Raw genomic sequence first — 23,479 nt, 5'->3', positions numbered from 1 at the left:
AATTGTCATTAGTGCGTACATGATTCACTCTTACAGCTCCTTTAGATATACAATCTCTAGCAGTATCGTGCTTTCTCCTTATTTGACGTCTATTAATATTATTAATATAATGATTCTTGATTTTTTTCAATAGTCGTGGTACTATCGTAGCGGATCAACACAATTGGCATATGTTTTTTTTTCTTCCATAAAGGGTTTTAAGCTAGCAAGCATCTTAACTAACTTGCTTCTTCACTAGCAATTGCTAATGCTACCATTTCATACTCCGTCGTGAATTGAGACAAGGTAGTTTATTTCTTTGATTTTCAAGATACAACTCCTCCAATTATATTAATTATATAGTCACGGGTTTTTTTGGAATCATCTAATAAGGTAGACTGAGATTCACGGTCCTTTGAAGGTATCGCATGATTCACCCAATAGTTTGTCAATGCTCATTACTCGGTCTACTAGTAAACCTTCACAAAAATCTTACGACATATGCAATATCAGGTCTAATATAATCAGTGGCATACCTAACACTGGCAATGATGCTCCCATACTCAGTTTGTCAAACACTATCAATGGTGTTCTTAAATAGTTTAACACTAGGATTGTATAGTGTGCAAGAAGGTTTACAGTCAAATAGTTATATTTAAGATCTTCTCCACATGGTGAAATTGACCCAAAGAAATTCCTTTCTCAGATCTAGTGATCTTTATTCCTAGAATCACATTGGTTTATCCTAGGTCTTTCATATCAAAGTTGTTGCACAACAATGATTTTACATCGTTGACGACATGAATGTTTGATCAAAATATGAGTAAGTCATCTACATAGAGACATATGATATTGAAAATGTCATTTTTAGATTTGTAATAAACACATTTATAACTTTCATTCACTTTATATCCATTCGATATCATTAAGTTATCAAACTTTTCATGCCATATCTTTGGAGTTTGTTTTGGATCATACAAAGACTTATCTAACTTACATACCTTGTTTTCTTGCCCAAGAATCACAAACCTTTCTGGTTGTTCCATTTAGATTTCTTCTTCTTCTAAGTCATCGTTTAAAAAAGTTGTTTTAACATCCATTTGGTGTCAGCAATTTAAATCAATACCCTAATGGATGTAATTCTAGTGACTGGAGAAAAAGTATCAAATAAATATATTTTTTCTCTTTGCCTAAAACCTTTGGCTATAAGGCGAGCCTTTTACTTATCAACTGTTCCATTAGATTTTAGTTTCTTTTTCAAAATATATTTACAACTGAATGGTTTGCAACCAGGAGATAAGTCTACTAAGTGGCAGGTCATGTTAGATTATAGAGAATCTATGTCATCGTTAATAGCTTCTTGCCAGCAAACTGCATCCAAAGATGACAAGGCCTCTTGAAGATTTTTTGGATCTTTATCTACTATATAGGCTACATACTCGGGCCCATAGTCTTTAATAACTCTTACTCTTTTATTTCGTTAAAAGGAAAATTTTCTTTATAGAATTCAACATCATTTGATTCTATGATCACTTTATCATCTAGGTCATAAAATCTATATGCCTTACTATTTGTTGCATACTCAATGAATACACATTCATAAGCTCTACTAACGAGTTTAACAAGCTTCAGATCCAAAGTCCTGATACGTGCTACATAGCCCCAAGTTCTCTAAAGTAAGACAATTGTGGTTGTCTCTTCTTCAATATATCATAAGGAGATATCTTAGTTTTAGACTTAGGAACTTTATTTAGGACATAACAAACAATCAATAAAATTCGTCTCCACCTGTGAGATGCAACACCAAAATTCTTTCTACTTTACCATTCATTTCAAGAGAATATGGTGCAGTTTTTTCATGTATAATTCCAAGTTGTTTATAAAACTCATTAAATGAATTAGAATCATACTCAACTTCCCTATCAGTACGAAGTCTCTTAATTTCATTAATAAAATTAAATTTAATTAACAAAATTCTTAAACATATTAAGCACTTCACTTTCATTCTTAGTAAGTTGATTTTCAAATTCATTCACAAAAATATCAAACATATCAATTTCATTCACAAAAATATCATTCTTAGTGATTTTTATAAATCTACCCCAATAGACTGACTAAACCTTGCCTTATTCAGAAGAAAACCATAAACAATATTCTTTATAATATCATAAGTATGCATGACATCCTTCAAGATTAAAGTCTTTTAGGAGGTGGACATTAGCTCCACTTATCTAATACCGACAACATTAGTGGTGTGGGCGATTCCCAATAACACTTTCTTATTCGTGAATGTTTTGAATATTGCACGATCATAAGAGACATGACAAGAGGAGTCAATGTTTATCTACCAACCATCAGATCCACCAACGGTGTTGATTTCAATGATCATGGCAATAAATTGACCATAAGTCAGGTTATCATGTGCATTAGGAGCAACACCTTGTTTAGGCTTTATCTACATTTCATAGCCATATGACATGGATTTCCATAATTGAAGCAAGAGAAAACACCAGTGTCATTTCTTTGTGGTGGAGTTGGTTACCTAGTAATTGGGGTAATTGGGCCCTTTGAAGGGTTTTCATTCTTAATTTGGTTCACAATATTGCAGTTATGATTCTTTAAGGGTTCGCTAAATGGATTCAAACTACGCCAAATTTCTTGTTTTGTTTGAAATAACCAAGACTTTTTATCTTATCTCTAATATTCTTCTTTAATTCGAAGGCAAATAATCAGACTCTCAATTAAAAAATTCTTTTATTTTTGTAGCGAAAAAAATATTTTAAAATCTTTCAAACTAGGGGGCAGTTTGTCAATAATAAAAGCAATTTAAAATTGTTCATATAAAGATATAACTTTTGTGATGATCTTGTAGGCAATATGTTATAGTTCATGACATTGTGCTTCCACTAACCTTTCATCTACCATTTGATACTTAAGGTAACGGCTAACAACATGATTCTTTGCTCCACCTTCTTCGGTGTCATACTTCTTTTTAAGAGCCTCCCAAGTCTGCTTTGCAGTATCGCAGTTACTGTAATAACCATAAAGATCATATCAGTTCAGAATGTGATTTTGGCAGAGATAGTCATTCTCTTTTCATAGGGCGATTTCTTTCTTGAGTTATAAACTGTTCACTTTAATCAATGCAACATATTCAAGTTCATTAGGATTAACAATTCCATTTGAATCCACATATTTCTTGGTGTTAGTTTGTTACGTTGATCCAGAAGGAGCAATAGGAATGTCATCGCTCATAACGCTGGCAACCTTTTTAGGGTTAAGAATTTTTTTATTTTTTGTTGTCAGCGTTTGAAGTGACTTCCCTCAAATTCGAACAGTTTTCCAGAGACACCAATCATAAAAGTACTTATAATTTCTTCAGTAGACATGGCAGTTTGAAACGTCTTAAAATTTTTGTTTCACGATTTTAAAATTTGCCACAAAAGAAATTATCGGCTGAGTCTCGCAGACTAAGTCGCTCTCTTTAAGACGTTTCACGACACTGCCTAAAATTATGCAAAGCAGTCACTCAACCCTGACTCCTCCAAGATAAAATAACTCAGTTCTATATTGTACGATTACTACTTGTATTATAGATGATAATCAATGTAGAAATACACCATCTGATGGTACAAAGACCAGTTGAATATGGTATAAATATCATTAATAGTAACTGGTATAAAGACCAGTCATAATAATTTCTCAAACAAAGAGAAATTCAAGTAATTCTATAAAGAAAACTCAATAATGGTCATTTGACCATTCAATAATTCCTCAAACAAAAAGATATTTAAATAATTCTCCAAAGAGAATCCAAAAAATAATACTTGATAATTTTTCAACTCAAACGAGGAGAAAAATACTCGAAAATTTCAATGAGTAGAAATAAAATTGGAGAAGTTAGCACTTCGACAATTTGAAAAATGTATAGTAATGAGAGTGAGGAAAAAAAAATCAAAAAATTTTGGTGTGTTTTAGAATGATACAAGTGCATTCATTATATAATGGAGTAAGTTAGACAATGTATCTAATCTAAAAAAATGTAGTACTAGGAATTTTTTTAATTAACACACAAATACATTTATTTTTTCTAACAATGTGAGACATAAGAATTTTTTCAAATTCATCTTTATATTAAAATATTGACATGCTTCAACAATTTTGTTTGGTGCAAAAACTACAAATAAGTGATAAAATGATGGAATGAAGTTTAGCAGTGACGAATTAGATTTCTGGTATAGCGGGGAGGTGGTGGATCTATAAAAATTAACACTCTAACTTTCAAGTTAGTAAATGAACGAAAAAATAATTTTAAATTGAATATTCGAAATGACGTTACATAATATTTATATAATTTAAACAGTTAAAATTGTCTGCATGTGATTGAGCGTCTTATGGAGTTGTCATTCGATTATATTCATCGATAAATGATGTGATGAAAGATATTGTCATCTGTTTTCGGCAGAAATACAAGTTCTCATATTATGTGTGTTATTTTTTTCAATATTTTTTTTATTACAAAGAGGATATAAGTCCAAAAACAAAGAAATAATCAACCGCCTCGAGAGAGGTTAACGTAGAACACACGAAACCTCAATGAACACACGAAGATCATCAATAATGCATCCCCCACATTTGGCAAAGCATCATCGCTAATGTTGACTTCTCTAAAGATGTAATTAATTGAAACAAAATCATGTTTCACAATCAACTTTTTAATTTCTCTAATTAAAGCTAAATGATGAGCTATTCCAACTACCTTCTCCAAAATTTTCCCCACATTCGTTAACTTCACACTCCTTGAGCCTGGTCGATTCAATAACTAAATTTTATATAGAAAATTTTGCTAGACTTGTCAAAATAATAAATGCGTCATTTTGCATATCTAAATATGAAAAGAGAACCTTAAAAAGGCCGAATAGCCATACTAATATTGGTTATAATTAGCTTAATGTTCGAGTCATATGATTCCCCATTAAGAAAAATTCCAAAAACAAAAGTAGGCAGGATAAGATCCTAATTGCCTTGGCGCCATGCATCAAACGACACAAGATATTATAAATATTACTATCAAGGTCAAAAGGTTTAAGAAAAATTTGGCTACATATGACAAGTCCAAACAAAATGATATTGGAATTCATACTAGAGTTGATAGAACGCACCTCCTCTAAAAGCCATATATAACCATTATAAAATTGTGTAGCATACTAATAAATTCAATATTTTAAATTTGGTAGCATATAAGAATATTACCCATAATTACAAAATTAACTAGGCAATCTATAACCAAAATTTGAAATATTATTAAAAACAATCACCATGGTATTATTATCACAATTTACAAATGTACACACATTTTAAAACCATGAAAAAGAAATAGTGATACAATATCTCATACATTCAACTTAATTAGTAGCTGTGCAGAGATATTAAAGTAAGATAATATACATATATTTCACTTATTTATATTTAAAAATGGATAACCTTTAAACATCTCTAGGGTCCACAAAAATGGAGATTCCGGGCACAGATTTAGTCCAATCCCCAACAGAATCATTACTATAATCCTCCACAAGTCTTTTAATGCACCATAAATCCTCTGCGCAAGATAGCATTTTCCAGTGCGGTATTCCTAACCTAAGCGGTTCACAAGAAGCAACCTCAGTAGCCACAACCCCACACCCATATTCCATAGCTATATTATGCGCAAACCCACACAAGGCCCTAACCATCTTAACAACCTTTGGGCCTTCACCACCAAGCCCATACAAAAAATGAAACCCAAACGGCCTAAACAAATCCGGAACCGACGGCATCTTCAACCACGGAAAAGCCCGATCCAAAACCCGCGTTGTCTTAGCAAAAGCCCGCTTCACGCGCGATGCGCCACGTACCTCAAGCTTAAAAACCTCCTTCGAATTCCAAACACTTAAAACGGCCCAAGAACAAGGTGGGCCCAAAAGAAACCTTACTGGGCCCGGCCAGTTTTCAACACTGTAGGACCCACAAGGTACGGCGAGAAAAGTACCGAGACTGAGTTTATTATTTAGAACTGAGTCAATGTCGCGAGGGAAAAACTCGATGGTGGAGAAACGGTTACGATAGAGAATAACGGCGTCTGAAGGAGTTAACGGAATGATAGTAACGTTTCGTGAAACTTTAGTTCTGTGAGCGTAAACGGGGTTAACGAGGATTGACGGCGTACGGAACTTTAAATAACCGCATTTCTCTGTGAAGAGTTTAACGGACGCTAAATTTTCGCTTTCCGTTGCCATGTATGAATATTCAGCGCCGTTATCTTTAAACCACGCTTCCATTTTCTTTACCAGCTTCAACCCTATTCCCATTCTCCTGCACCATTAAAAAATAAACTCTAGTTAATTACTAATTAACCAGTATTAATAACATTAATTAATTAGTATTAAAGATAATAATGATGATATTAATATAATACCGTTGATTAGGAGAAACTCGAAGGCCTAATATGTAAGCGAGTTTGGTGTAAAGTGGGATTTGTTTAGTGAGAGCTGCTTTTGATCTTGAGAGGCTTTTACCGCATGCGACTGTTTTGATGCATCCTCTTATCATTCCAACTATCTCTTCACCAATTTCAGCAACCTGTTTGAACCATATTAATAATGTATGAATCACGGACACCAGAAACAACTACAGAGACACTGAATAAATTTTTAAATGGAATAGTGAAGTGAAAGTGAATGATTAGATGATTATATACCAGCATTAGGAAAGAAGGGGAGTTACGGAGTCTGCAAATGGGGTCACCGAGCATGTCGGTATAGAGAGAAAGTTTGTTAGTGGGTCCAACTTCACATGTGTTTTCGAGTGTTACTACTCTTTCTGTGTCTTTGTTAACATGGAACTCTCTAACAACCACACTAATGGATTCATTATGATTAGGCATATTTGGTAGAAGAAAATAGAAAGAAATGGTGAGTGCTGGTATGGGTGATGGTAGAATTGCGAGGGAATGGGAATATATGAGACTGAAAGAAGGAGTAGGGGCCAAGTAAGCAACATACGCGACGGTAAGTTTGCACTAATTTGGAAGATATCTAGTCTGTTTATATAAATAACAAGAGAAAAATAACAAGTGAAGACGACGGAGAGAGAATAAGACAATGATAGGTATTAATTACTATTTATTTAAATAATACACTCTGTCTCAATTAAAAATATTTATTTCATTTTTAAGAAAAATGTTCCAAGCTAATAAAGCGGAGCCAATCCTAAGGGTTTCCTCGTGCATTATCTAGTCTTAACTTTGATCGGATGGTTTTCCGCATCTTCAACGGATTAGATGAAGACACCATTAAAAGTATTTCATAAATAAATTCTAGAGCCGTCAAAAATTGAAGTCCATATTTTTAAAGGTTTTTCTTTCTGATTTTTAAAAAATCTATAATAAATCAAAACTAATTTATAGTCTGTTAGTTCAGTATAACTATAAATTTAAAAAAATTATATTAATATTTAGATTGTCTCATATCAAAACAACATTATTTCTTTCACTTCATTAAATTTTATTTATATTTTTTTTAATATTATACATTAAAATAACTAATTTAATATTTTGTTATTCTAGGTTTTATTTCATAATTTTCTCATATTATATTAGTTTTTCTTATTTTAGATATTTAATTATTATTATTATTATTATTATATATAATTTAGTTAACATATTATATTTAAAAACATATTATATTATTTATAAGATATAATATAATATTTAAAAATGTATTATCTTTAAAATAATAGTTTTTATTGTATTATAATAAATATTATTGAGTTTTTATATTATTTTTTATTGAAAAACTTATTTTAAAAAGTCCGTTTAACTCGAATACTAATTTTTAAGTCACATATTTCAATAAAAAAAAATTGTCTGCCTCTAAAGAAGCTTGAGGCCCATCAAGGTAGAGCATTTTTTGTCCTGCTCTAAAAAGCTTGAGGTCCGTCAAGGTCGATCCTTTTAAGATTGAATAATTTGTTTTGACAGTTCTAATAAACTCTATAATGCGTTAAGTATTATCTATCTTTCATTCTCATATGCTGCATTTTTTCGTATTTATTGACTTGAATATTAGAGTACTAACCTTATAAATTCATCTCATTCTTTTACGCCGAAGACTCTTACCACTGCATTAGAAGAGCTCACTCTTTTTAAACTATCAAATTCTCGTTACACCGCATAACATTGGCGTTGATCACAATTTATTTAAATAATCCTCATTCTATTATGTTTAGTACTCCTCCAAATTATAAGACAATGATAGGTATTTTTTACTATTTATTTAAATAATCCTCGTTCTATTATGTTTAGTATTCCTCAAAAGTATAATTCACTTTAAAAAATTGTTCCAAATTATTAATTTTTATAATGTTAATGCAATATTAATGATAGTTTTTTCTAATATACCATATTTTATTTATTATTAGTTTTATCTCTAATTCTTTAAATTTCTCTTTCGTATATAATAAATGAAGGACAATATTGTAAAATAAAACATAATTTCTTTTTTTCCTAGAAAATTAATTATATTTCTTAATTTGTGTGAAATGCCCAAAATGTCTTATAATTTAGGACAGAGGAAGTATTTAAGAAAATAGTATTGAGTCAGCTAAAAATGCTCAATATAATGGCCCAATCCTAAGGGTCCAATCAGGAGTAGGCTCAATAGAGTAGGCAAGTCAGACGTAGATATAATCTTATCAAATAATCAGACACGTGATCCTAATTATTTATGCATAAACTACCTTTAGATTTAATCAAACGATCTTCCACGTCACTTGGCATCTTAAAGGAAGACAATTATAACAGTCTCTTATATACAAGCTCTACCATGCACCATGAAAGATATTATATCATATTCACACTCATAAGCTATATTTATTTGACTTCACTAACTTGCACGTTGGAATGTTAATATTGCAGGTTCACCCTCGTTCCACCGTATTGAAGACTCTTACCATCGCATCGAGGAGCTCACTCTTTTCAGACTATCCAATTCTCGTTCAACCATAAAACAGTAGCGTAGTTCACTAATAGATCGTCCAACAGTAGGGGAAGTGGCACCAGCTTCATCTTGGAGAGTGATATAGGACTAACAATCGGGGTACCCTTGCAATTTCAATTCCCTTCTGCCAATAATCAAATAAAGTATGAGGCCTTCATTGATGGGTTCATGTTGGCATCCTAGATGAGAGCATATAAGATTAAGTTGCGAACGAACTTGCAACTAGTAGTATCTCATGTCAAAGGTTGGTCAGGCTCAAGTCCCATGAGATCGTGCAAGTCCTGAGAGAACAAAACACCAGGGAAGACGTCTTATCAAAGCTTGCAAACACAACGACTTCAGAAATCAACCATTCATTTATACATGAAACCTTAGGAATGCCTAACATCAAGACTCTTAAAGTAGTAGTAGCAACCATAAGCTGTATGAGTTGTCTTTTGTGTTTTTATTTCTTCCAAGGAATAAATAAACATAGCAGAATGCTAAAGCAACTAGACTAAAAATTTGAAAGCAATTTTGGCAACTATGTATCAGGTACACATTCGTCTTGGTTGCTAGTCACTCTAGAGAGCAGCTGGTGGATCCATAAACATGTCAACCTCAAACAAGGTTTTCACGTAAGGGAAGGGAATGAGAACATAAATTTGGTTGAGCGCAATCCCAATGACATCAAAGACAATAGTCGATCTCCTTCCCGACAATTATGAACCTGAGGCATAACCTGATGAAACAAAATCATTAAAAATGCATAATGATGAAATAAAATAATTTAGAAGTAGAATGATGAAGCAAAATCATTCAAAAAGTAGAATGATGAAGCAAAATCAATCATGGAGATGAATAATGAAACAAAATTATGCACATGAAAAGAGAGAAGTAAAGTCAATCATAAGTTGGAGTATAGTTGTTAATATCCATAAAGGGTTTTAGTGAGCCATAATTGCATCAATCAAAACAATTATAATGATAAACCATAATTATAAGAGAGTCGGAGGCCAACACCACACCTAGAAACAAAAACAAGTAAAGTTAATCAAATAAGAAAGCAAACTCAATCTTCAGGGTCCATTAACTTCACATCCATAATATTCTTATTTGCGTCAAGAATTTTACAAGGAATCTTCACATATTTACAAAATAACTCGATTTTACTCAGAGCGTTATCAAAAGAGACTTGTATGACTTGATTGCTCAAGTTAATAATGTCCTCAAGTTCCTTTTATAAGTCCATCAGTCGTTTCTCATAGGCCTTCACCTCCTTAGAATGCTCATCATTCTCTTTGGCTAAGGCGGTCTCCATCTTCATTATTGTCGCCTTTGCGATAGTTGTTAGAACAAGATTTAGTTTTGTATATATACCTTGAGTTTTGATTATAACAATGTTGTATTTGTGTGAAAACAATTTTGATACCCTAATGGTTTGTTATTGTGCAGCTTTAACAACCAGTTCTGATTTTGATCATATGATGTACATCCAAGAATCCCCAACGACTGAGCTTATGTAGGCCTAGTACAAAAGGGAAAACACGTCGGGTGGCATAAACCCTAAGTAGGTCGGATCCCGGGAAAGATATATTGTTATGAGATGCAAGCAAGTTTGACCTAGACAAGTAGTAGCTCTGGTAGGTGAACAAGTCAGATTCAATCTCTAGAAGGATGACAGAAAGCAATATGAACAGTCATAGAGGATTGTCGCACCTAAAAAAATGAGAACTTAAGCGAAGCGCAATCGCACGCTCGCATGATGGACTAAACAGAGTCGCCACCGAACTTTATTTATTCCTAAAAAGGAAAGGGGAAATATCGATAAAACCCAAGAAAGAATGACAATGATTATGGTCGTTGCAACCAAATCAGGGTTCGGGAGTCGATTATGCAAGGGGAAGGTATTAGCACCCCTCACGTCCGTTGTACTCAACGGGAACCATTAGGTTAATTGTGTGTGTCAGTGTTAGTTGGGAATGTTAGGCTTCTCGAGTTATTAGGTGGGAAAGAAAGAACAGAAGAGAGAAGAGTGTTTTTAGATTTTACAACAAATGGGACTAAATCTAGGTTTTTTATTAATGGGCCTGACAAGATTTACAGATCCTGCTCCTACGTATCTCCGGGTGTAATAGAGAACTCAAGGCTTACGTAGTTCTGGGTAGAAAAATGTTTCTTTGTTGGTCGATTTTAGCGGAAGCTACATTGTATTAATCAACGAGAAACATTGTTTTATCCAAAACAGATGAGGAGCTGACGTATACCACACATCGAATGGATTTACAAATCAACATTCGGAAAAACGTCACTTATCTCAACTCAACAATTATGGACGAAGCATTATTTTGCATCATCTTAAGACAAAAAATCTTTCGTTTATGAAAAGGTTTTCCTGATCAATCGCACGGCAGCGAAAAAAGAGTTTGATTGGTTGAATGTATTTTTAGGCTTGAAAGACGGGTATTTATGACTTGCAAGCTCTTACAACTTGGGTCTAATACTCGGGATTACGTCTGACCTTTTCCCCCAGGTAATTTTTTTCTTTCAATTTTATTGAGAAAAGAAGTTTGACTATTTACAAGTATTTTAGAGGGAAAACGAATACTTAAGACTTACAAGCTTTTACAACTTGGGCCTAATATTCGGGATTACGACTGGATATTCCATCCAGGTAATCTTTTTCTTTCAATTTTATTGAGAAAATACGTTTGAATATTGGAGTGTTTTGAAGAGAAAACGAATACCTAGGACTTACAAACTCTTACAACATGGACCTAATATTCGGGATTACGACTGGATATTTCATCCAAGTAATATTTTTCTTCCAATTTTAATTATAAAAATGGTTTGAAGTTATTTGAGGGTAATTGAAATGCAGACAAGTAAATGTGAGCACACAAAAAGAAAAGAGTTCATTGTAAGAAGGCCCAAGAGTAAGCCACGAGACCGGAAACCAACCGAAATCGAAAACAATTTAATTTAGCTCTAAGTTAATTTAAAGTAGACTCATGTATGAATCACTCTATAAGAAGCCGAGAAAAATCTATGCGCCCAAACGATTTTCGAAAGTGAAATTGGATTTTATCTCCGAAGTCGCAATGCAATGAAAGGTAACAACAATCAAAATATTATTATAGCAATGTTACAATTTTCTTACATCAACTCAAAGTAATTAAAAAATAAAAAACTATACACAAAATACTCGATATCCACAATGAATTTGTATTGCTACAAAATCATAAAAATAAAAAATAAAATAAAATACCAAAATAAATATTAACACATTATATATATATATATATATATATATATATATATATATATATATATATATATATATATATATATATATATATATATATATATATATATATATATATATATATATATATATATATATATATATATATAATTTAACCGAAAATAAAGTAATATATATAAACATGATAGAAATTAAAGTAACATATATGTATAAACTATTCAACTATCAGTACATTCCTATAAAACTTTAAATAGACAGTATATATATTTAAACTTATAAACAAAAACTATATAAATTTATAAACAAAAACTATATGAATATACAAAACTTAAAACAAATATGTATATAAACTTAAACTAAAAGTAATATATTTATATTCATCTTATTTTGTTTTTCCCTTAAAAAAAAAGAAACATTAAATTATTTAGAATAAATGCAAAAATGGTTAATGGATTTAATATAAAGATTAATAGCTTAAAACTTAACTTAAAGTTAGTATAATAATAATAATATATAATAATCATAAAATAAATTAGAAATAAAATATTAATTAAAAAAAGAGTTTGTATTTACATGGAGTGTGCGGAAAATAACCGATGTTATGAGAGAGTATATGACAAAAGGAACAGTGAAAATAATGAACAAAAATAATCACATTGCATTTGAGGAAATAAAAAGGTTAGCTAGTAGTATTTTTCAAAATGAAAAATGTGGTTGGTTATCAATTTTTTAGTGGAAAAACAAGTGAATTTTATGTGTGAGATGTGGGAGCATATCATGTGATAGCAAGTATGTGTTATCAAAATGAAAGGAAATGTTCCTATTGGTGTGGTAGTGTGTATAGAAGGAGAGGAATATGATGAACAGTGTTAAGATAACATGTTCAGTCAAGAATAATGAAGGGATATTCTTTCTTTTTTGTCAATTGAAAAAAAAACTGAGAGATTTCAAGATGTGAAAATTAGAGGTGCGGCAGCTAGTTCTGTTCAGCGGTTCCCCCCTTCAATGTCAAGTGTAGCTATATATATATGGTGACTAGTAGGGTTTTCTAATTTTTAAATGTCAACAATACCCTTAATGTTTATTTTAGAGACAAAATTAAATAAAATAATTAAAACTAAAATAAAATCCAACACTTAAATATAAATAAAATAAAATAAAAATAAACACACTAGTAGTTCTATTTAATTATTTTAAATATTTTGAAAAATAAAATAAAAATAAAAGGACTCTAAATGAATAAAAATCGGATGCAAAAGTGTCCGATAAATTAAATTGACTGCACAAAAATGATCAGCGCGAAATAAACCTCTCGGAAATATACAATGTTTGAGTCAATTTTGAAATAAAATGTGACCGGTTAAAAGGCTCAGACTGACCAAAATGCGACCGAAAAAGTAGTCGAAAAATTAAAACGAGCACGTGAGGTTGAACCACGTGAATCGTAGATTAATAAAATTGACGTCTGCAAGATCGATCTTGAAAATTTTAGCACGCTAATTTTTCGTACATTTGAGGATCAGTTCGACCGGTCTGTCTGTAAATTCGAAAATTTATTCTGGTTGACATTTCAGGCATTATGCGGTATGGAATGCATGTTATGTTATGCAGAGGTGCAACAACTATGATGAATGTATTAGATCGATATTCAGGGTCAAAATTGAGGTGTGACAGTTGCCCCTATTTAAGTATCTTCAACTAGAGAATATGAAGGAGGACACTCTTCATATGATCACAGTGGGAGATAATTAAATACTAAGAAGACCGAATTTTGATCCTGAATCCGTATGACATGGTATGATGTGCTACGCATGTATGCGGGATCTGCTTGGGACATGTTGATCCCTATAATGATTTTTATGGTAGATGATAAACAGATCTGTGGGGAATGATGGAGATACGATAGCGGTGATCCACATGAAAATGTCAAGGACGAATGGGTGAAGACTCACTAGGGATAACAAATTTCTAGGGAAAAGACATTGGAGATTTGCAAATGAGATTTTAACAACAGGTTCATACATGACCTGACAACACCGAAATATTCAAAGAATTTTCAACATCAGGTTCAAACATGCCCTGACAACACTTGAATATTCAAAGAGTGCTCAATCAACAGGCTCATACATTACCTGATAGTATTATGGAACATACAAAAAAGGTTTGAACAACAGGTTCAGACATGACCTGATGACAACTTGAATATCAAAGAAAGTTTAGTCAACATGTTCATACATAACCTGACAACACTGGAGAAAATCAAAGAATTCCATCAATAGGTTCATACATGACCTGACCATTTGAATATTCAAAGAGTTTCAATAACAGGCTCAAACATGACCTGACAATTTTGGGGGATATCAAAAGTTTCCATCAACAAGTTCAAACATGACCTGACAATACTAGAAAATATACAAAGAAAGTTCCATCAACAGGCTCATACATAACCTGACAGCATTGGAAAATTTAAAGTGTTTCAACAACAGGTTCATACATGACCTGGCAATGCTAGAAAATCAAGGAAAGTTTAACCAATAGGTTCATACATGACCTTAACATTTGGATATTCAAAGAAAGTTTCACCCACAAGTTTAGACATGACTTGACAACACTTGGGAAAAATAAAAGGGAGTTTTATCAAACAAGTTCATACATGACCTGAAGACACTAGAAAATTCAAAGAAAGTATATCCACGGGTTCATTCATGACCTGACAATTCTAGAGGTTTCAAAGAGATTTTATTAACATATTCAAACATGACTTGACAACAACAGAAAACCCAAAGAAAACTTTAACAACAGGTTCATATATGACCTGACAATATAGGAAACCATTCAAAGCAAGTATCATCAATAGGTTCATACATGACCAGACACTTTAGAATACATCTGACAGTTCTGGAGATTTCTCACAAGAAATTCATCCGATCAAAGATTTTGGAGATTCCTAACAGGGAATTTATGCAAAACAAAGCTAAACGGGAGTCTTCTTATAAGTAGATCATCCACACAAAAGGCTACAATGATTCTTTACAAAGAAATCAAACAAAACCAACATCATTGAAGTTTTCTAACACGAAAAACCTCCAAGCTTATGGGAATTCCTCAAGATGATGAGTCATACATGACTTTCACGAAACCATCAGGAAAGACAGGGTAATCAAACTCTTTGTACGTGCCAACAAAGATTGGACTTTGACCGTAAGAAATGGATTACAACCAGCTTTTAATGGATTTTTCAAACAACAAGTGGGCTTTGACCGTAAGCAATGGATTACAACCAGCTTTTAATGGATTTTGCCAACAACAATTGGACTTTGACCGTAAGCAATGGATTATAACCAGCTTTTAACAGATTTTGCCAACAACAATTGGACTTGATAGAAGTCATTAGTAAAACAATTACCGGCTACAACAGAGTTTTCCAACAACAACTGGACTTTAAATGATGTTGGCAACGACCAAACTTCAGATACCAATCATGATTGTATTTTCAAATGGAGTGACAGTGATGCCAACGAAAATTGGGTTTAAAATGAGTTATAGTGACCACTGAGCTTGGAATAATGCCTAGTAACAACTGAACTTTATGAGACACCAATGAGTCTTGAAATAATGTCAGGGAATGGCATAGGGGTTCTAGAAGTGCGTCAAAACAAAAATTACATGTCCGAGGATTCATCGGAGAGTAAAAGAAACAAATACTAGAAATGCATCAAAATTACAAGTGATATTCTGGAAATACAGCAGAATACAGACACATCCGGTAATACATCAAGGAAATTTTGGAAATACATCATAATACAAACACATCAGAGAATACATCAGATAAGTGGGGAAACATCTAGAAATAGATCAGACAAGTTATGGATGATAGAAGGAGAACTAGGCACCTAACTTCAAAGGTTTAAACCTACTTTCCAAAAAAATATCCTACCAAAATATAAACCAAGTTACAACCTGAAAAGACCTCTAATGTGTGTATTGTGATTTCTATGATGAACTCTATTAGAACATGATCAAGCTAAGCATAATTGATTTTACATGTTGATTGAGAGATAACCCTATCCATTGAGTGAGTTAAAGTGAGCTGAGAGACAGGTTGAGTACTCGTCAATGTTGAGGACATTTTCCGAATTCGCCGGATAAAAGTTGGAAGCTAGAACAATGGTCAGGTAAAAGAAATATTTAATTTGGTGATGTTAGATTGTTATTGTGCGACTTGTTGTATGTTGAAATGTGTAGTTACATGCGAGTTACTTGAGGACAATCAACGATTCAAGTTTGGGGTTGTGATGACAGTTCGTCATTGCATGAATTTAGTCAAAGAGTCAGATCAAAACAAGTGAAAGATGAGCCAAAATAAAGAAGAAAGACCAAAGAATGAGGAAAAAATATCTAAGTGTGAAGATTGTGGACTTGGTAAAAATTTGAGTGAAAAATGAGCAAAAAAGAGTGCAGCTTCAGAAATAATCACATGCAGCATCGCGCACAATGGGTCCATAAAAGCTGCATCGTGCGTTACAAGTCATCACGCGCACGATTGACCCTGTTTCTGGGCTTTTCTGACGGTTTCTGGTTCATTCTGAAGCCAATAAAAGGAGAGTCTTTGCACTTTCACAAGGGTTACGATTTTAAGAGAGAAGAGCACGATTTGAAGAGCACCGTGGGTGATTTTTAAGGCATTTGAAGCCATTATAGGCCATTACTTCAAGGGAATTCATATGTTATTTTCATCTATCAATTGTGGTATTGTTATTTGAGTTATGAGTAGCTAAGCTCCTATAGGTTAGATTGTGTTATGATAAACCTATTTTAATATTGTTGGATTCTATGTTGATTTGACTTTGTATGAACCTTTTGATCTATAATGTCATTCAATTGCTTGTTGTTCTTAATGATTTTTATGTGAGATACTTTTTTAATATGATCTTGGGCATATAGGGAATACTGACCATTAGTCTATGTGTTGGACCTAGGGAAAATGTTGTACTTACGCTGGTTGAATAGGAGTAAGAGACCTCGAGTAGTGCCATAGGGAATTAACGTTCTATACATCGCCTAACCCTGCTTATGCTAGCGGACTAGGGATAGGAATCTCTGAGTTACTGTTAGTGAGTTATTTCGTGAGGGATCATCTATAATGGTTTTGTTAATTTTTCATGTGGTTATAATGAGAAGATCATTCATACAAGGCATCAAACATCAATAATAGAAGAATAGGGGATTCTAAAACACAACCTGACCGCTTTCGTGATTCTGTTTAATCTCTTATTTACTTTTCGCACTAAAACTCGAAACCCCCATTTTTACCAGTTTTTATACATTGCACATATTTTGTCTTGCTTGAAGACAATTCCTATTGATTTGATCTTTTTTATTACTGTGACATTATCGACACGCTTGTCGAGAAGTCATCAGACTTATTCTTGTATGACTTAGTGGGGAGATAACAGTATTATACATGTTATTTGTCCCAAGGGAGAGACCACATACTCCATGAAGGTGGCGTTCAGGCGATGACTTATTGGTCGAAGATCCTAAAGTCGCCCCTATTTGGAACTCTCACAAATATAACACTATAGGGTTCATCAATTATAAGATGGTCACATAATCAGATTCCTCAATTGAACAAACAACATAGTCAAATCTTAATGTTGTAGACCTAAGAAACTTCTAATCAATTAAGGTTTGATCCATTTTCTCACCTCGTGCCTTCAGGCAATTAATATTTGCAAGAGTTTGAGCAAAGTACTTATCCACAAATTCACTCTCTTTCATAGGAAAAAAAACTTTAAATTCATGCCATAAATATTGTAATAAAGCTTGTTTGACCTTTGTTGAGCTTTGACACTTCTTATTCATGAAATCCCAAATATTCTTGGTTGTGTTACAGATAAGAATTGCCTCCATGATTGAATGATCGATTGCTTGAAACAATAAATTATTGGTCTTAAAGTTCTTTAGTTTACTCTCCTCGGCAAGCTTACATTGATTAGGGGTGGCATCAGCATCGGTTATGACAATGTCATTCTCAACAATGCTCCAATATTTATTTGATTTGAGCAAAAATTTCATTAACATTGACCAATGATCATAGAAGTCGTATAGAAGAGAAATAGGAAAGGAAGCTTTGGTAGCGAAGAAGAAGAATAGAAAGTTTGTTGCAACTAACTTTGAAGGTTTGAATCATATTAATTATGAAATATTATTATGCCTTATGAATCTTATATATATATATATATATATATATATATATATATATATATATATATATATATATATATATATATATATATATATATATATATATATATATATATATATATATAAAATCAGGATCAAATGACACCAAAGTGTCAAACTTAGTAACATACATCTCCGATAATTCTTTACCGTATATTCGTATAATAAAATTCATCGTTGGATTGAAAGTTATTATCATATAAATCATGTCTATAAAATTTAATATCAATCGAAAATCATTTAACATGTCAACGAGATACATAAAAACTAACGTCTTACAAAATTTTATGAAAACCGTTCATTTTTATCATTTTTTTAACACATCAAATGATTTTTTATTGATATGAAATTTTATAGGCGTGATCTATATGATAATAACTTTCAATCCAACGTGAATTTTGTTATATGAACATAGGGTGAAGTGTTATTGGAAGTGCCGTGTTATTAAATTTGACATCTTAATATCATTTAATCCTGATATATATATATATATATATATATATATATATATATATATATATATATATATATATATATATATATATATATATATATATATATATATATATATATAAATTTAATTGATATACACTGACAGTTTAAAGATTTTTTACACTGTCAGTCAATCTCAACCATTGATTTATTTAAAATATTTGACTTTTATTTTAACCATTTAAAAAGCAATACAAACGGATGATTGTGATGCATTGACGGTGTAAAACTTTTTACACTGATAGTGCATACCTATTAATCTCTCTCTCTCTCTCTCTCTCTCTCTCTCTCTCTCTCTCTCTCTCTCTCTCTCTCTCTCTCTCTCTCTCTCTCTCTCTCTCTCTCTCTCTATATATATATATATATATATATATATATATATATATATATATATAAACCATGATTATTCATTTCTTTTTTTACAATGACTTAATTTGAATAAAAAAATATAAAAAAGGTATTTGTATTTTTTAATCTTTGATTTCTACCACATTTATTCTAAATATGTGCAAAAATTATGAAAAAAATAAAGAAATTAAATTTTTACTTTTATATTTAAAGGTTTAAATAATTTAATAATTTTTTTCATATGATTTATTGGGTGTTAGATTCAGTTATAAGCGTGTTTGATAGTAGATTTAATTTTAGGATTGTGCAATCTTTTCCATTGAAAAGAGCCTCCACAAAAAAGGCTTTAGATTTTTTGTGGGCATATAGACCTTGTAGTAGCTTCAACTTAGTAGTTTTGAATTCGAATTCGTACATTGATATTAGTTGGAGATATAATATTAAAATAGTTTATATAAAGTGACACCCTCGTCTTTCAAATCGATTTTGTAAGGGGATTACATAAAACTTTAAAATGATATCAGGGTATATTAATCGAACTTTGGATTATTCACCGTTGAAATCCTTGCACCATGTCCAATAAAGTGTCGGGTGTGAGAAAAATGTATTGATAAAATTTAAAATTCATATTAATTGATTTGAGATAAAATTAAAAGAACTTATATAGAGTAATTTTGTTATGATGGTTAAGTCAAACTTTAATAATTTAAGATAATAAATATAAAACATAATCTTAGTTTATGAAGCTTTTATTATTATTATTATTATTAGTCGTAGTATTGAAGATTAAAATAATAAATAAATGAAACCATATTTGTGATTTTAACTTATTAACCGTATTGATTTTTAATGTATTTTTATTGTAATAAAATAATGATATTTATAATATTAGTCGGAGAGTTCAATTCATATAAAATAATTAATTATGCAGACTTCTTTATCTTCTCTCTCTGCTCTCCATCTGTTCACTTTTGCTCTCTCGCCGAATCATGTTTTAGCATTCTACTTTAACTTCATTTGGCTCAATTCCTTTTTTAAAAATAATAATTTACTGTCTATGTCGCCTAAAAAAACTACCAAAAATAATAATAATTTACTGTCTGAATTCCTCATTTAGTTTTGGTTTTTTGACAATGCGAAACAATTTTTATTAAATATATTAAAATGATTGGTACAAACTTACTTCCTCATTAAGTGACTTGTAGTTCTTAGTTTCATAGTGATGATGATGATGGAAAATAATTAGTCACTCAGCTTCATAATAGATATTATTTTTTCCAAATTTTTTGTTTGAGAGTTTGAAAGAAAAGGAAAAGAGGATTTTGAAAAATGATTTGTAAAAAATAAAAAGAAAATTTTAGCATTTTTAAAAAATAAAATTTTGTATAGAATGATAAAAAAATACTTATTATCAATATATTTTTAATTTTTAGAATACGATAACAACATAAATTATAACAACAATAACAATTAAGTCTTATCTCATTAAGTGAGTTCGATTACATGAATCAATTTTGTCATAATGTTTTATCAAGGACTATCACTATTACAAAAACACATGTAATCTCATACGCGAAGTTGATTTAACATTGGTTAAAGATGTGATGTAAAGAAGAGCGTCATGAAAAACTACCACTTTACCCCTCAATTTAGAATAACTTAGGGGTTAGTTGAAATTGTCATGAGTTCGATCCTTATCAATAATTTTTTTATATTTTTCAAATTAATATCATATACATTTCGATTTAATAATAAAATCAAGGGAAATATATGTCAATGTTCAGATGAAGCAATGCGGTAGTAAGAAATATTGAAGATGGAATCAAGATCCATTCAAGAAGAAGAATCAATAACAAAATGTTGTTATGGAAAACTGTTAGAAGGAAGCAAGAATGGTTGGTGCTTCTTGTATTCACATTATCCACATATAAAGAATGAATAAATATCAGTACAGTTTACAGGCTATATATATATATATATATATATATATATATATATATATATATATATATATATATATATATATATATATATATATATATATATATATATATATATATATATATATATATATATATATATATATATATATATATATATATATATATATTAATATCCTCCCTCAAGTTGGGCAGTGGATGGTACAAACTCCTAACTTGTCCAAACTACTCTTCAAAGATGGTGAATGGAGGGGTTTAGTAAAAATATCCGCCAACCAATTATATGTAGAGATAGGAAGAAGATGAATAAGTTTTGAATTGATCTTTTCCCTTATCACATGACAGTCCAATTTAATGTGTTTGCTACTTTCATGAAATGTAGGATTATGTGCCAAGTAAATTGCAGATTTGCTGTCACAAAACACAAACGCATGCTGCTCAAATTAAACTAAGAAATCTCGAAACAGAAAATTCAACCATTGTAATTCACAAGTAATAGAAGTCAATGCACGATACTCTGCCTCAGTGGAAGAACGAGAAACCGTGTGTTGCTTTTTGGATTTTCAGCATAGTAAAGAGGAGCCTAACATGACACAATACCCAGTGACTGATTTCCTGGTATCAGGGCATCTAGCCCAGTCAGAATCAGCAAAACCAAAAAGCTGTAATTTGTTGTTGAAGGAAAAGAAAATACCTTTAGCTGGGATAGATTTGAGGTACCTGAAAATTTGAATTGCAGCCTGATAATGAGGAGCACGTGGCTTGGATACATGTTGACTCAGATGTTGTACTGCAAATGCAATGTCAGGTCGTGAGTTGGTGAGGTAAATCAACCTACCAATTAACCTTCTATATAGAGAAGGATCCTCCAAAACATTGCCTTCATCAATAGACAGTTTAAGGGTTAGGTTGAAGGGAACTGCAGAGGGTTTTGCTACCAAGAGACCATCATCCTCCAAGAGTTCAAGAGCATATTTTCTTTGATTAAAAAAAATACCAGTAGGAGATCCAGCAATCTCAAATCCTAAGAAGAAACATAGTTGACCAAGTTCTTTGAATCGAAACTTTTGATTCAAGAGATGTTTGACCTGTTGAATCTCAGACAAAGAATTACCTACCAACACCACATCATATACATAAATAAGTAGTGCAGTGAATTCATGTTTGACCTTCTTAACATAAAGGGAATGGTCAGCCTAGGATTGTGTGTATCCAAGTGAGAGAAGGAAGGTGGAGAGTTTTGAGTACCATTGCTTGCTGGCCTGTTTGAGGCCATATAAAGACTTTTGCAGTTTGCACACCTTAGATTCACCATAATCAGATAAGCCAGGAGGGAGAGTCATATATACCTCTTCATGTAAATCACCATGAAGGAAAGCATTGTTCACATCTAACTGTTCTAAGTACCAACCTTTAACAGCAGCTAATGATAAAAGAACTCTAACTGTAGTAATTTTGGCTACAGGAGAGAAGGTGTCAAAGTAGTAAATACCCTCCATTTGTGTATATCCCTTTGCTACTAGTCAGGCTTTAAATCTTTCAATGGAACCATCTGCCTTATGCTTGATTTTGTAAACCCATCTGCAGCCTATGGATGTTTTTCCATGAGGTAGATCAACAACCTGCCAAGTATGATTTTCCTCAAGAGCAATCAACTCTGCATCCATTTCCTTCTTCCAACAGTCATGTTTATTGGCTTGGTTAAATGTCTTTACTTCAACATGAGAGGATATAGAAAGCCAATAGTGTTTATAAGAGGGAGAACAATGATCATAGGACAACACAGAGGATAAGGGATAGGCAACATTAGAAGGTTCTGGTTTGGTGTTAAGAGAGTTAGGAGAGTGATGTGTGGTGTTATAACAATGGCAATCCGCCAGGTAACTTGGAGGATGAGACACTCTAGTAGAATACCGATTATGTAAAGGTTCTGCATTATTAACTGGCTCTGGTTCAGGTAAAGGAACATGTGATTGTTCAGTTGTAACAGGTTGTTGTGTAGTGGTGGGTACAGCAGGGGAAATAAGGGATTGTCCATTAGGTAATGGTAAAGGTGTTAAAGAGGTTCTGATAGGAATAGTTTGAGTAGCATACCTATGTGAACCCAGCAAAGGGCTAGAGTTGGACATTTGTGTAGAGTCATTCATGATAGGTTGTAAAGTGGGACTGATGACAGGTTGTAAAGTTGGACTGAG

The 23,479-nt window shown here is 31.9% G+C and overlaps 2 protein-coding genes across 2 annotated transcripts; both read right to left on the bottom strand.

Moving 5' to 3' along the window:
- Positions 1-5,283: 5,283 nt before the first annotated feature.
- LOC127120467 (probable N-acetyltransferase HLS1-like) lies at positions 5,284-7,073 on the bottom strand. The gene is made up of 3 exons (XM_051050902.1): positions 6,716-7,073; positions 6,434-6,597; positions 5,284-6,330 (listed from the first exon to the last, which is right to left on the bottom strand). The coding sequence occupies exons 1-3, from the start codon at positions 6,899-6,901 to the stop codon at positions 5,466-5,468; spliced, it is 1,215 nt and encodes a 404-aa protein (XP_050906859.1). The 5' UTR covers positions 6,902-7,073; the 3' UTR covers positions 5,284-5,465.
- A 14,774-nt stretch (positions 7,074-21,847) lies between these two features.
- LOC127123781 (uncharacterized mitochondrial protein AtMg00810-like) lies at positions 21,848-22,783 on the bottom strand. Its single transcript, XM_051053969.1, has 2 exons — positions 22,597-22,783; positions 21,848-22,398 (listed from the first exon to the last, which is right to left on the bottom strand). The coding sequence occupies exons 1-2, from the start codon at positions 22,781-22,783 to the stop codon at positions 21,848-21,850; spliced, it is 738 nt and encodes a 245-aa protein (XP_050909926.1).
- Positions 22,784-23,479: the final 696 nt, after the last annotated feature.

This window comes from Lathyrus oleraceus, chromosome 2 (genome assembly GCF_024323335.1).
Source record: "Lathyrus oleraceus cultivar Zhongwan6 chromosome 2, CAAS_Psat_ZW6_1.0, whole genome shotgun sequence".
In the NCBI taxonomy this organism is placed as follows: domain Eukaryota; kingdom Viridiplantae; phylum Streptophyta; class Magnoliopsida; order Fabales; family Fabaceae; genus Lathyrus; species Lathyrus oleraceus.
This window is presented reverse-complemented; position numbering and strand designations above follow the sequence as displayed.